The 14,877-nt window shown below is 45.6% G+C and overlaps 1 protein-coding gene across 1 annotated transcript in view; it reads right to left on the minus strand.

Annotated features, from left to right (window-relative positions):
- ANO7 (anoctamin 7) overlaps window positions 1-14,877 on the minus strand; it is a 257,551-nt gene that overhangs the window by 109,315 nt on the left and 133,359 nt on the right. Inside the window, exon 9 of the mRNA XM_086921911.1 lies at window positions 11,390-11,480. Coding sequence (XP_086778037.1) covers window positions 11,390-11,480 — 91 coding nt within the window. The remainder of the gene's footprint in view (window positions 1-11,389; window positions 11,481-14,877) is intronic.

The following is a 14,877-nucleotide window of genomic DNA, read 5'->3' on the forward strand; positions in this document are numbered from 1 at the left end:
GTGCTCCAGGTCATGGGCGCCGTAGCACCAAGCAGCTTGCAGATCAGCCAAAGCTTCCAGGACGTCGCCGATGCTCAAGGGCATGACGAGGGAGGATGTGATGCCAGATCCCTGCCCACGGAACCCGCAGGCGTGTGGCGACCCTCGATCCCAGTCCTCGGCATCCATGTCTAGGCGTCGTTTATTAGAGCAGCTCCCAGACAGGCAGGGCCAGGACGCAGGGACAGGGCAGCAACCTCCAGTCCAGCGCCTCGCACGGGGACGACACAATGACGGTCCAAACAGGCGCCGTGTGCAAGCGCCAGTCACTCAGCCCAAATGGCCCCCTCCGTTTCACTCCGTAGCGAGAAATCGAACAGAAGCTTCCGAAGCGGGGGATACAATTGTTGCGTCGGCGGTATTGAAGCAACGTAGCAGCGAGACTCCAAAAAGCAACTGTTGCGCTACTTCTGAAGATCTCAGCGGTCTGTCGCGTCTCGCCGGCGGTTTCAGTATCTCCTGTAATGGCCGCCGTTGTTGCCTTCTAGCCAGACGCAGCCGAGAACAAAGGACCGGACACACTCAGCAATTGCCAGCAGGAGTGCAGGGCATTTCATCACTCCCGGTGCAGGAGAAGCGACGGGGAGCACACCATCGGATGCAGCGTCGTTCCCCAAACCCGTTACCGCACATCAGGAGCGATTCAACTATCAGGAGAAGAAGCGGTACGGGAGGGAAGCGGACGGGTCTGCGGAGCCGAGGGCTCATGCGGCCATCGCTGTTGCTGGCTAGGCTCCTCCCCTTGAAACACTGGTACTTTTAAAATAAGTAATACCGCTTTCCCTAGTGAGGAAACTAGCCATCAATGTTCAGCATTTACATTAAAATACAAAGAATTTGATGAAGTTGAAACTGAAAGAGGAAGGAAAAAACAACTAGAATCTGTCAAAGTCTCCATCTCCCTAGGATCACCCCATTTAACTTTAAAGGGGTCATTCGGTGAAAGTTGTCACTGCACTATACACCTCAAAACCCAAGCAGCCGTGATCAAACTAAAGAACATTATAGAAAGGCTGTTGTTGGTGATTGCTAAGGATGCAAGACTGCGTTTCACTGCACTGTGAGGCCTCGTTAAAAACATAGAATCTGGTTGGAAGGTGATACTGTGAAGGATGGGTTAGAGGTATGGAAGAACTATTGAAAGATGCCAGGAGAGTGAGATTCAGGGATGTTACTTTTAAATTTCCCAACTAAAATGAGATAGCCCGCAGGGTGGAGGGGTGAGCTGAGCAAGGTTTGGGATTGACTGTTCGCATGAGGAACAGGGTCAGTACTGATATGCATTAGGTGGGCCTCTGTCTAGAGGGGCGCAGTGGGAAAAATACAGTGGGTAGGAACGCTATTTCCAGCGATTGCCACTGGTTAAGCACTTTGCAGACATTCATCCCATCACCCTTGTGATGTTTGATTGCCTGGAAACCTAAGACTGGCACAGCTTTCCCAGTCTACTCTGCTTATTCTTGAACTACTGTTTGTGCTAGAATTGCTTACAAAGACATACAACTCTATCATGGCTTTCTTTTACTACCGAAGTGGGGATGCTGTTTCTCTTTCTAATTTAATGGGTCCTTTTGTTTCTAAGACACTTTCTCATTTAATGGGCCCCTTTTCCTTTCTCTTTTATGTCTGGTGCCCCCAACATGGGGTTCTGAGTAAGCCCCCACTGAAGATAAGGCTATGGATCAATGCTGCACGGTACATCTTCCTCAAGATGTTCATAGACCCTCTAGGCAGTGGTGGCTGGCAGGGAATGAGGGTGGCGGGGCAGGGGGACCGGGGCAGGGAGGGACACCTTTTAAAAAAAAACACAAAAAAAAACACTTACCTTTCCGCAGCCACATTGTGATTGGTCTGAACGCTGTGGTTCAGTGCTCAGACGTGGACTGGGAGCCTGTGCATGCTCCACACAAGGCTGTGTATTACAGCCTGGTGGAGAACATGCTAAGTGCACTTGACTGTTTGGCCGGCCCAAGACGGCCGGCCAAACAGTCATGCGCACTTCGAGTGTGCAAACCACTCCTCCCCCTGTGACCCACGCCCCGCCCTGCCCTAACCTAGCCCCGTAGCAAGGAAAATTAAAATGATAACGCTGTTATTATCATTTTATTTTTCCTTTTTCCTGCTCCGAGAGCAGTGGGGCGATGCACCTCCACCTTAGCAGAGGAGCCGCCCCTGCATCTAGGTGTGATAAGTGGCGCAGAGTTTGGAGGCTGCAGAAGAGCGGTGTGAAGCGCTATATAAAGAAAAACTATTATGATGCCTTCAAGAGAGCATGGCTCTTGATGGCCTTGAGGTAGCCGGGTACAAGGTGATTGTTCATGGTAAAGGCACTAGGGTGGTGAATCTGTTATTATGATTTTGTTGAAGCTTGATAGTTACTATGTGAAGACCTGCTGTGCTTTATGTTGAGAAACTCTACCTTGCTTTGGCCGGGTTATGAAGGAACTTGCACTTTGCCTGTCAAGAGATAACATAGTTCTTCTGTAAAAGCGAGATAAGACCCACATAGACCAATAGTCACGCCCTCCTTCTTCTGTGACAGCTCCTCATCTTCTAAGTACTTTAGATCCTGTCGCTAGGACAAGGATTATCTTTGTCATGAGTACAGCCGCTGCCCCTACCCCTTTTCTTGCCCCAACTCTTGGGGTCATTCGAGTAGTACAAGGTGTGTCTTCGCCTGTCTTGTTGGAAGAGGACAGACAGCTGGTTGAAGACACCACTACTGGTACCTTTGAAAATGCTTACAAGAGGAATTTCCTTATTAGCTTCCAAAGTGGTTTCAGATCATGTTACAGCTCGTGCATGACGGAGTAATACCGGAGTATGAGCAACAAACTAGATATCATTTGAAGTACATACGGATGCGTAGGAGAGGGAAAATTCTGAGTATTCCTTCACTCCTAGGTAATGGCTGAATGTGTGGAAAGCGAAAAAGTGATGGGTGGAATGCTTGAATAAATTCCAGCCACTGGAAATTACAAGAGCCATCATTTTTTGTCCCACAATGCCATCTCAGTCACCAGAATCAGACATATGCAAATCAGAGATGGTCCTGCTCCAATAGGAACAGTGCACCTTGACCTGCCAGGCTAGTCTGTTCTGATGGGAAACATAAGCAACCTCACACCTGTTTCAGCAAAGTGCCTCATCAGTGAAACATAGCTTGAATCCTGTGTCACTGTGAACACAGGATATTCGGGCCAACTTGCCACAGTTAGGCCATCACAATGAGTAAATCAAAATAGTGATGGGTGTAGGGCTTGAATTAACCTCAGCCATTGCTAATTACTCAGGGCTGCATCCAAGTCCATTTTGTTCATCCGCCACCACATCTCAGACAGAACCAGCCATATGCAAATAAGAACTAGACCTGCTCCAATAGGAATAGCCAGCCCAATCTGCCAGGACATGTCCCTTCTGAAGGGAATACAAGCAACCCCAGGCACGTTTCCACCTTATTAGGCTTCACCAATCAGTCCTAGGCACATTGAACCATGGAATTAAGTCCCGGGCATACTTGTTCCATTTATGCCATCTCTCTGACCAAAGAAGTCCAAGGCTAGTTTGCATTTGGCTTGTGGGACTTCATACCACAATTTTCAGATTTTCGTGCAACACTAGAGCTATATGTGTTTTTGCATTTTGCGAAAGTCTGCAATTCTCACTGACAACGTTTATTTTGACAATGAGTGCGTGATAACTACTCAGGGTTGTATCCCAGTCTATCGTTTTTTGCCCACCATCTACCTGAGTCAAGAATCAGCCATATGCAAAGTAGCCTCGGTCCTGCTCCGAAAAGAACAGTCCAGCCCAAACTACAGCCCAAGTCACAAGCAACCGAATACCCTTTTCAGCCTATTAAAGCTTTGTCACTGACATATGGCTTGAACTCTGAAGCACAGTGAGTTCAGGACCCATGATTAGGCATACCCATTCCTCTTAGGGAATAGCATCGAGAAAACACTTCTTTGAGGAATCAATTTCAAATTTCCAGAAACCCAAAATGGTATCTTAGTGCGTACCATAGTTAAAGTTGAAAATACCTCCACAAGAAGGGTCATCGACAAAGACGTTGAATCTCTCCTAAATAAGGGAAAATATGTTTTGGCATTCACCTAATGTTTTGAGACCTACTCTGCCTATTTTGCCATGTCCCTCATTTGAAATTAACAGGCGCGGCGGGTAGTGCAGAAAGAATATACAGATTGTAGGCATGGTACCATAATACCATTGTCACAACTTCATCTGACATAAATAATGTGTACTAAATGTGTCCAAAAAATTACCTCATTGGAGTTAACAGAAAATCTATATTTTTGTAAACAACATCTAGAACATAGTAATAGTATTCGGGCATTTAATCAGACTGTAACCTGCAGCTGGAGCTGATTTGTTTCAGACATTCCCTTTAGCAGCATCAAACAGCACTCATATATGTCCTTGTTGTGAGAAGTTATGACCTGCAACGGGTTTGTCATCAGACATGGAAAGATGACTTTTCACAGAGAATGATGCATCTGAAGGTGCATGTCACATTTGGTTTTATCTTGAGTCCAGTTTGTGCTCAAGGGTGGTGGTTCTGGATGACTTTGTGGGGTCCTCTGTGGAACCACTGCTGGTCTGAGAGCTTGTGTTTCCTTGCCACGTCTGGGTAAGGCTGCTGTTGCAGCTTCCTTCACCTCTGTACCTCTGTACAGGACTCCGAAGCTTGTCCTCTCACTCATGCATTCTCACTTGTCCTCTGCACTCATAAGTAGAGCTACTTCTTTGATCAACTGTGTGTTTTTACTTGTTTGACTGTGCATTTGCCATTGGTTTTATGCCACTTGAGAGTCGAAGTTAAGCTTCTTAACCCCTTCACTGCGGCAGCTATTCCGCCGCAGTGCTAAGGGGGCGGGGCGGAAGAGCAGCGGGCGCATGCTGGTGACGGAACCGCTCCGTCACCAGTGTCGGTTGCGCTGTGCTTATGACGGAGCGGTTCCGTCATGGCCCTGCCCGCTCAATAGAACGCCCAGCGCAGGCGCGGAATTCGCGCCACGCAGGCGCGTCTGGTGGGCCATGACGGAACCGCTCCATCATCAGCACAGTGCCACCACGGCTGATGACGGAGCGGTTCCGTCATCAGCAGGGGAGGGGTTAAATTGCCTCAAGATGGGTGGGCCAAGATTTACAAAACATTCACGCAACGCAGCAAGGCAACATGCTGCGCTGGATTGTGTGAAAGGAAGAGAGCAGACATAGGCCACACCTTCTACGATATGATGCATTCTGCTCTCTCATAGCGCTGCTTCACTTCAGGGAATCTGTGTTATGGGCAGGATTGTTTTGTGCAGGAAGCAATACCTTACTGCACAAAACCAATTCTTAGAGACTACCTTCTATGTGTGCTGCAGAATGCAGCTCACATGAAAGAGGAAGTAACAAGGATAAATAAAGATAATTCCCCTTGTTATGCCTCTCTTTGGCAGGCGCACCATTTTGGCTCAAACCCAGGTTTACTGCCTTTAATACATCTGGGTTTGTCTCAAAAATACATGGGGGATGCATGGACACTCTCTATCCATGTAACCCCTATCCGACGCAAGGTACCAAAAGGCAACGCAAGGCACGGCCTTGCATTACTCTGCAGCTGAAAGGAGATACAAAGCCCAGCAAATCTCGAGTTGCGTGGCTTTGTAATTGTCACTTCAGCACTTGCGTTGCCTTGCGTTGACTTGCTTGACACAAGGACAATGCAGTGCATAGTAAATCAGGGCCAGCTAATGTTTACTAGGGATGTGTGTTCATCCAGACCTTTGCACCTTTCCTAGGCAGTCCTGAGATGAGAGTTAGCCAAAACTCGCTTCCTGTCAGGGATTTCCTACTTTAATGCTTTATTATCTATTCTGGCATTTTGGCTCAATGTTTTGAATATTCTACTGTCATTTCCCTGAGAGGGCAGGTCATTAATTCGAGAATTCCTCCTGTATTCAAAACCATGTATCTTTTGCCACTATCCCTGCTCCTGGCTACTTCTGATTCACTAATGCAACTTTGTTGTTTCAAAGCAGAGGCCTGCAAGCCTGAAGTCCAAGCCCCTATCCTGTCATTCCTGTTTGCCTACTGCAAGTCTAAAGACCCACATTCAGCTGAATTCCAGTCCTGAATTTTCAAACTTGAAGACACTATTTAAAGACCTTGCCATTGAAATGAACAACATGTTTTTATGGCTGAGTGAACTTTTTTCTGGTGCTTTTTGGTACTATTTTCAAGGCAACAGCAGTGTGTAACTAATTGTGTTTTTCCAGGACAGACAGTCTTCTGGTAAGGGCTGGCCTTTTTTCAACAGGATAGTGGATCAACTGCTCCTTCCAGCCCTTGACCAACCACAACATCCACAGATTCTGGTTGCTATATACTGAGAGGTCAACTAGAACTGTAGCAGAACACTCCAAAAATGCATCAAAGAATGAGAATGCTCCTACTAGCCATATGCCCATGTTTAGACCAATTTTGGACAGTCACAGAGGGTTGAATCTTAATATAAAGCTGAGGGCATTTTGATGCTCTATTAAGTCAGTTTACAGTTGGCTAGCATAATTTCATACAAAGGTAGCTTACACAAGAAACAGTCTACCAGCAGTCAGACAGATGCTGCCTTGTTATGGGTTTTTTCACAAGTTAAAAGTAATGACCAAAGTTTGAATAACTATTCTACCTTTTGGGCATCTTTACATGTATGTTTGATTGGGTGGGTGCTGAAACTTCTACTCAAGAAGCATTATGTTATCCCCAGGATGCACAGAACGGTATGATTTATGTAATTAATTTCAAGAAGTCAACTGTATTGACCGTTTGACATGAGAGGACTCAGGTGACAATCCTTCAGAGGAGAACCTCAAGCAGATATCATAGATTATCTTCCATGCTTGCACTGCTCAAGTCCATTGCCCTTGATGACTGGTCCTTGACCTGACATTCCTCTCCTCAACTTCTCTGCTCTCGAAAGATTTGGATGCTGCATTCCTATATGCAAGTCACAGATTACAACACACAATCCATGTGCTCTGAAGGTGTGTGTGAGTGTGAGCATGTGCGCGTGTGCATGAGTATGTATGTCTTTTATAACTTTACATTTTCCCCGAGTTGTTTCATTTCACAAATGTGCAAATGTGCATGAACATAGAGACTATACTCCCAGAGGGACTATCCAAAGAGAAGGACTATGCACAAAGAGGGGCGATGCACATACATAAGCATATTGGTATGTATGTTATGTGTATATGTCTTCACACAGGACATTCATGATAAAAGGCATGCACACTGATAGTCAAAGACAACGAGTTCAATCCACCCAGAATAACCACCTTGAATGTCAGTAAGTGAATGATGACCCCCACCCACCTAGTGTAGCATGCTTCATCATTGGGTTCCCAGTCTACCACTGGGCGACATTCCCTTTGTTGTCTAAATGGTTATATATATCTTTTTATTTGACAGGTATGTCGTATGATAGGGTGAGAAGTGTGAGGGAAGAACCTTAGAGGATTAAAATTGCAAAGGGATGAGCTACTCTTTGGCATTGACTTTATGCTTCCCCCAGTGATAAAGTTTAAAAGCAAGCGTGTCTACTTCTCAGGCCCTACAAGTCTACTTAGTCAACACGTTTCGGTGTTAGAATAAAAATTAGTACTTTCATCAGGACAATAAAGCAATACACATTCAAACAAGTTTTGGCAAAGCCAATAGGTCTCGTCTTTGAAAACTATTGGTTTTGCCAATGGATTTTAGCCACACTGTACAGCATCTTGGATGCTATGCAGCATGGCTAAAGAATACAAAATGCAAAAACGTCTTATGACATGGTGGTCAAGTTATTTTGAAGGTGCGCAATCCATGCGAGTTCCAACAAAATGGCGGGAGCGTTTTTTTTATTTACCAAGCTGGTAAATAGGGCCATGTGCCACTATAGATAGTCATATGGTGTATCATCTCTGAAAAGGTTGGTGACCAATCCAATGCAAAAAGCACTTATGAGTGATGCATAATGGGGCATATCAGAGGCAGGCCCTCAGGATGTAGAGCTAGAGCTATGGTGGAAATGAACACAAGCTAAAGAGTAAATATGAGTAATGGGATTGAGTCAGTAAAGTTTAGTCTGTTTTCTATGAGTGACACAAGTTAGTTTCTTTTTTAGGATTATGCTTACTTCTTAAAACGGTCTAGGGAGGACCTGGTGGGGCATATTTACTAAGGTTTCACACAACTTAGGACAGCAAGAAAAGTTGCTGTGCAGCTTTGCGTGAAATGGAGAGAGTAGAAATGCACCATATCTACTAAGATATGCCGCACTCCTGCTCCCTCCTTGTGCTGGTGCACCTGAGGCTGCCTAGAGCCAACACAATCACCTTTGACCCTTGCTGTAAGTATCCTTGCATTAGAAGCAGGATGTGCAGGAGGGGTACCTCTTCCTGCACAAACACAATCTTTAAAGGCATTTTCTTTTTTCAATGTGTCACGAGGAATGCATCATACATAAAAATGGAAGTAGCATGGAAAATAAAGATATTTCTCCGTATTATGCCTGGGTCAGGGAGGCACAACATTTTGGTGCAATCCCAGGTTTACTGACTTTAGTAGATATGGGATTGCGTCAAAATCCATGGGTGGATCCATGTCCAGATCCATGTCCACCTATAGAATACCTCCCGGAAGCAAGGTGTAACAAGGCAGCGCTATACACTGTCTTGCTTCACTTTTTTTTTTCTCCAATGTCACGCAAGGCACTACAAATTGGCACTTGCGTCATTGCTGTGCCATATAAGTGGAGCATCCATGATGCAAAATGTTAGTAAATCTGCCCCGGTGATGTTAGATACGTGTGGGCAGATTTACAAGCCCCTTGCGCCACTTTTGCGCCAATTTTTACCATGTTAAAAATGGCGCAAAAGTGACACAGGGGCTTGTAAATATGCCCCGTGGTGTCTCGCTGTTAGCTTCTCATGCAGCACATTGATTTCATTTCGGTAATATAACGTGTTTTGACACAGCATGGTCTGGTGCAGACAACTTACTGTGAGTCGCACACAAGATGCAAATAGGGTTTGTTATTATTTACTGTCCGATCGTGTACAAGCTGCCGAATGGTATGGAATGTTGTAACCTGTGCCGCATATTTCTTTGCTGCTATACCTATGTCCATAACAAGCAAAATCATAATTAATTTGGCGGAGCCGGAAGGTGATACCGAATCTCATTAAACAGACAATAACATCCAATGTAACCCCTCCCCTGCTGATGACAGAACCGCTCCGTCATCAGCTGCGGTGGCGCTGTGCTGATGACGGAGCGGTTCCGTCATGGCCCGGCCGCCTCGCCTGCGCGGCGCTGATTTTGCGCCTGCGCGGCACGTTCTATTGAGCGGGGCGGGCCATGACGGAACTGCTCCGTCACGAGCACAGCTCAACCGCAGCTGGTGACGGAGCGGTTCTGTCACCAGCATGCGGCCGCCGCGCGGCCGCCCCACCCTGTTAGCGCTGCGGCAAAATAGCCGCCGCAGCGAAAGGGTTAAGGAAGTACAGTCAAAACTGTGGTGTGAATCTCTTTATTTCTCATGTCAATTTTCTCGCCTTGTAAAGGATTAACCTCATGTATTGAAGATTTCGATCCTAATGAAGATTCGCGTTCACCATATATCTAGGCAATCCACAGAGGTGTTTAGGTTCCAGTTTACAGCATTTGTAAGGCCTCTGCGGTAGATTTGCCAGTGAAACACCCATTTGTTCTCATTTTGCTAGTGATTTTGTGCGATTCGTTTTATAGCGATCTGCAGTGATGTGTTCTATGACAGTCCATTTGAAGTCTTCTGGGGTGTGTTGTGCTGTGATGGATTGAGTCATAAGCTTGGTGGTGAGTTTCTTACAATTAATGCAACTTTTGTACTTCAACATACGTCGTTTTTCGAGTCATTATTCCTATTAATAGAAAGTTACATAGACAGTTGAGATACACCACATTCTCCTTGTAGCAGTTGGTAAAACCCCCATCTTCCAGGGGTAAGATAGGCCAAGAGTAACCAATGCACAATGTTTGGTTTGGTTATACATACTGCAGTTGCCACATGGATAGTGCCATGGACCTGAGAGAAACCATTACAAGATGGCTGTTGTCATTTTCGGAAACTTTTTACCAAGTATGAATTAGTTGATCCCTCAGGTTTTTGCTTCTTTTTCAAGGGAATATTGGGTAGTACACTTTCTTGACATTCATTAACTAGTCACCATTCCATAACTAATGGCCGGTTTTCAGGTATTCAGTTTGTTGGCGACCGAGGTGAAAGTTGTCGTATGCGCCATTCTGCCAGAGGGGAAATTTCCAGTTTTCTCAAGCAGAACGTCTCTGTTATTGTTGTATGCCCTTTTCCTAGGCTATCTAAGGATTCTTTTTGAGTTACCCCAACCCTCTGATAAGCCATGCACACAGGTGACCCATGCACACAAAGGACATGCGTGCAGACCAACCAAACACACAAATAAGCATGGATTTAGAGTACATATGCACAGGGGTTGCTTTTTCTTTATGGATGAGGAATGTCGCCCCCTCCAGGTGGCAGCAAAGTTAAACATATCAAAAATAAAATGATAAAACATCAATTTTATTATCATTTTATTTTTTTTCCTATCTGCAGGCAGGCCGCGTCATAAGGTGGGGTGGGGCTATGCACTCTATGAGCAACAGTTGGGAGGAGGGGTAATGCGCACTACTAGGTGCCATGACTACCGGTCAAACCGTCATGCGCACTTAGCATTTCTCTACCTGGCTATGGTGTACAGCTGGGTGGAGAAAAGCCACAGGCTCCCAGGCACTGTTTGAGTGGTAAAGCAGGCCACGCAGACCAATACCAGCGCTGTTTTCATCCTATTCCCAGCATGAGAGCAGTGCTGGGATTTGCATCTGGGAGCCTGCACAGTGTGCACCATCTCGGACCAGGATCGCGAGAGGAGGAATGTGCAACCACAGCGGCAGGTAAGTAAAGGCTTATATATTTTTGGTTTGTTCTTATTTTTGCATTATTCCCCTCTTTCCCGCTCCCCCGCCCCACTGTTCTGGATCCTGAGCAGCCACCTCTGCTCACACAGATAGACAGACATACGTGGATATTCAGATCGACAGAAATACATACAAGTAGGCGACACACACTGATATACCCATGCATAGCTGCAGAAATGGACAAGCACACAGATATACCTATTCTGGACTGAAGTGAACAGTAGCACAATGAGTCGTGTATTCAGATTGAAACACATATAGAGGTGCACAAAGTATGATAAAGGTAGAGCTCTGCAAAAAGCAGAAGGTAAGATTGACTTACGCTGGTGTATTGCTTCCCATGGTCACAAGTCCAGAGATGAAAACAACACTACCTACAGCAGCTGCTGGCAACAACCAGGCCGTGTAGAAACCTGTGGAGAGAAGAAAAGGCAGTGAAGGGCTGAGCAAAGACAATTGTATGGACATTCTTAACAGCATTCTGGCTATGAATGTCCTAAGAGCAGACCATCCTTGACATATTGTGGTTATTAGTGACAAATTTCCAGCTATCCTTTGCATGCCGTTGACCCATTGACCCATTAATGATACAGTGTGTGTACGCTTTTATGGACATTATGTATGTTCCGTAAAAAGCTTGATTTGATTTGATTTTATATATTGCAGTAATCTTAGATCTCTGATTATTTCTGATGTAATGGTGCTCATGGTTGACAACTGTGGATATTTTTTTACATATATCATGCATACCCTGGCAACTTGGTGGTCCTCGTATAATGGCACCCTCAAAGGCATATTGGAGGCACTCAACATGCCTGTGGTTATCCCTGACATCATGTTGTCCATCACTGATACACTTTGGCCATTCTTGTGACTATCCTCTGCCTAATGGTAGATCTAGGATAATAGTGCCCCCCGCAGAAAATTGTGACCACTCTTATCATATTGTTGACTAAAGATCTGCCAACACACACCGTCCCACTGTGTGTCACCCAATATCGGCTCCTTTCACGCGGTCACCCGGTGAGGAGCAGATAGTGTGGGGCACACAATTAGCTGGAAACCCCTGCAGAAGCGGGTTTCCAGCTATTTGTCTGGAGGTTCTGCTCAGCCTATGTCTGTAAAGAGGTGTGAAATCTCCCCAGGACACTAGCGGCAGTCTCAAAAGCTTTGATTTCCTTCTTTCGCAGGGGGTGGAAGGAGGGGCCATGGGGGAGGGAGGGAGGAGGCTGGACGTGATCGGCAGTGAAGTTAGAAGTATCTTGGGCTGTGCTGGGCAAGTAAGCCCCACCCCCTTCAAGGCCCCGCCTCTTCCTCACACAGTGAAGAAAGCTCTCAAGTTGGCAAGTGTGGAACTATCCTTAGCATACCAGTAGTGGTTGCCTAATGAGGGCAATTCTTGACACATTGAGGGGTTTCTAGACATGATTATGATAATCTGCTGCATGGTTTCCACAGCAAAATCACGTTCTCCTTGACAGATTTGCAGCTATTCCTTACTTGATGGTGCCCATTCTTGAATATTGTTGACAATCTGGTCTTAACTGTGTCATGTTAGTACTGACCTTGTGATAGGCATCATTGGCATGACGTATTCTGGTAATAATTGGCAGAACTATGCCTTTCCCTGGCAAAACAGTAACCCTGGCATACTGGTTTTTGGCCTTGACATATTGACAACATTCATGTAATAATTGTGGCTACCCATGGGAAAATGCAGTCCCTGGCACTATATCCAATCCATGACATATTGTACGCATTCATTACATAAATCTGGTAGTACCTGACATAATGGTTGTATTCATAATCCCTTCGATCTGAAGGCAAGTTAATTATGATAAATGGACCTGAAAGTCAGAAGCTTTCCATATGTGATAGAAGCAGAGGAAAGCTGAAGTTTAGAGACCAAACATGTACTTACTGTAAATCTTGGTATTTAAAAATAAACATGGTGCTTTTGATGAGCTTTTGTTTGGGAGAACTGAGCTTATTTATCCTAAATGAAAAGTATGTGTATGATAACAAATTTGCATTTCAGAAATTGGCAAGCAGATGTTTGAGGACAAAATGGCTGCATTTGTATACTATATCTAGAAAGGCTGTTTCTTAATACTGCGGAACCTTCTTGTTCTATCGCAAACAAATGATGGACGGAATGCTGACAATGCAAACATTCTCCCCCAGTCAAACGATCTGGGTGAAATCCATTGTTCTTTTGATCACCATGCTACCCCAATTCAGACCCAGCCATATATAATCAGTCTTGACCCTGTGCCAAATGGGAACAGTCAAGAGCAACCTGCCAGGCCAGGTTCTCTCTGGACCGGAAACAAGCATCCTGGGACCGGTTTCAGGGTATATCACCCTTCTTCAGCCAGGCTAGCTTGAGTCCAATGACACAGTGAGCAAGGGACCCACGTCTGGGCATACCTAGCCCACTTAGCGCGAAAAGTGTTACAGCAAACAAATGATGGACGGAATGCTGACAATACAAACATTCTCCCCCAGCCAAAAGATCTGGGTTAAATCCATTGTTCTTTTGCTCACCATGCCACCCCAGTTTAGACCCAGCCATAGGCAAATCAGTCTTGACCCTGTGTCTCCTGGGATCAGTCCAGACCGAACTGCCAAGCCAGGTCCTTCCTGGGCTGGAAACAAGCCACCTGGGACCGGTTTCAGGGTATGGCACCCTTCTTCAGCCAGGCGAGCTTTAGTCCAGTGGCACAGTGAGCAAGGGACCCATGTCTGGGCATACCCATCCCACTTAGGGCGAAAAGTGTTACAGCAAACACATGATGGATGGAATGCTGAAAATGCAAACATTATGTTCCAGTCAAAAGATCTGAGTTAAATCCATTGTTCTTTTGTTCACCATGGCCTCCCAGTTTAGACCCAGCAGTATGCAAATCAGTCTTGACCCTGTGCACAGTGAGCAAGTTTGGGCTGGACTGTTCCCATTGGGCACAGGGTCAAGACTGATTTGCATATGGCTGGGTCCAAACAGGAATGGCATGGTGAGCAAAAATTGATAGATGGATTTAGGCCCAGATCTCTGTACTGGGGAGAATGTATGACATTGTTCTGCATTCTGTCCAACAATTGTTCTTTTTGCATTTGTCACCCCGAGTAGGACAGGTATGCCCAGACATGAGTCCCTTGCTCTCCGTGCCACTGGAGTCAAGCTATCCCGGCTGCTGAGGGCTGAAAGCACGAAATCAGTCCTAGAATGCTTGTTTTTCGAGTCCAGGGAGTACCTGGCCTGGCAGTTCGGGCTGGACTATTCCCATTGGGCGCAGGGTCAAGACTGATTTGCATATGACTGGATCCAAACTGGAATGGCATGGTGAGCAAGAAAACTATGGATTTAGGCCCATATCGCTGTCCTATGACATTGTTCTGCATTCTGTCCATCAATTGTTCTTTTTGTCTTCTAGATCTATCAGCAGCATTTGATACCATCGATCTTCAAATGCTCATCATGAGAGCTCAGGGCATTTGCCCTGAGAAGGCCACTCTGAAGTGTATCACATGCTTCATTTCTGGATGCAGTCAAAACCTCTCCCTACGGCTTTTCAGTTGTGGTGTTTCATAGGGTTCAGCTCTTTTCATGTACCTATTTAACATGTAGAAGAGGCACTTTCCAAACTCATCAAATTCCTTAGTTTTGCCTTTTCAATGCATACTGATGACACAATGGTGCACCTTGGTGCCCCTCAATTTATTTATTTATTAAGCCCTGCTTTTCACCCCTTGTCGTGTAGTTCCTATAAAAAGTATACAGAATCTGCACGTTTAGACAACATACACTGT

This window comes from Lissotriton vulgaris, chromosome 5 (genome assembly GCF_964263255.1).
Source record: "Lissotriton vulgaris chromosome 5, aLisVul1.2, whole genome shotgun sequence".
In the NCBI taxonomy this organism is placed as follows: Eukaryota; Metazoa; Chordata; class Amphibia; order Caudata; family Salamandridae; genus Lissotriton; species Lissotriton vulgaris.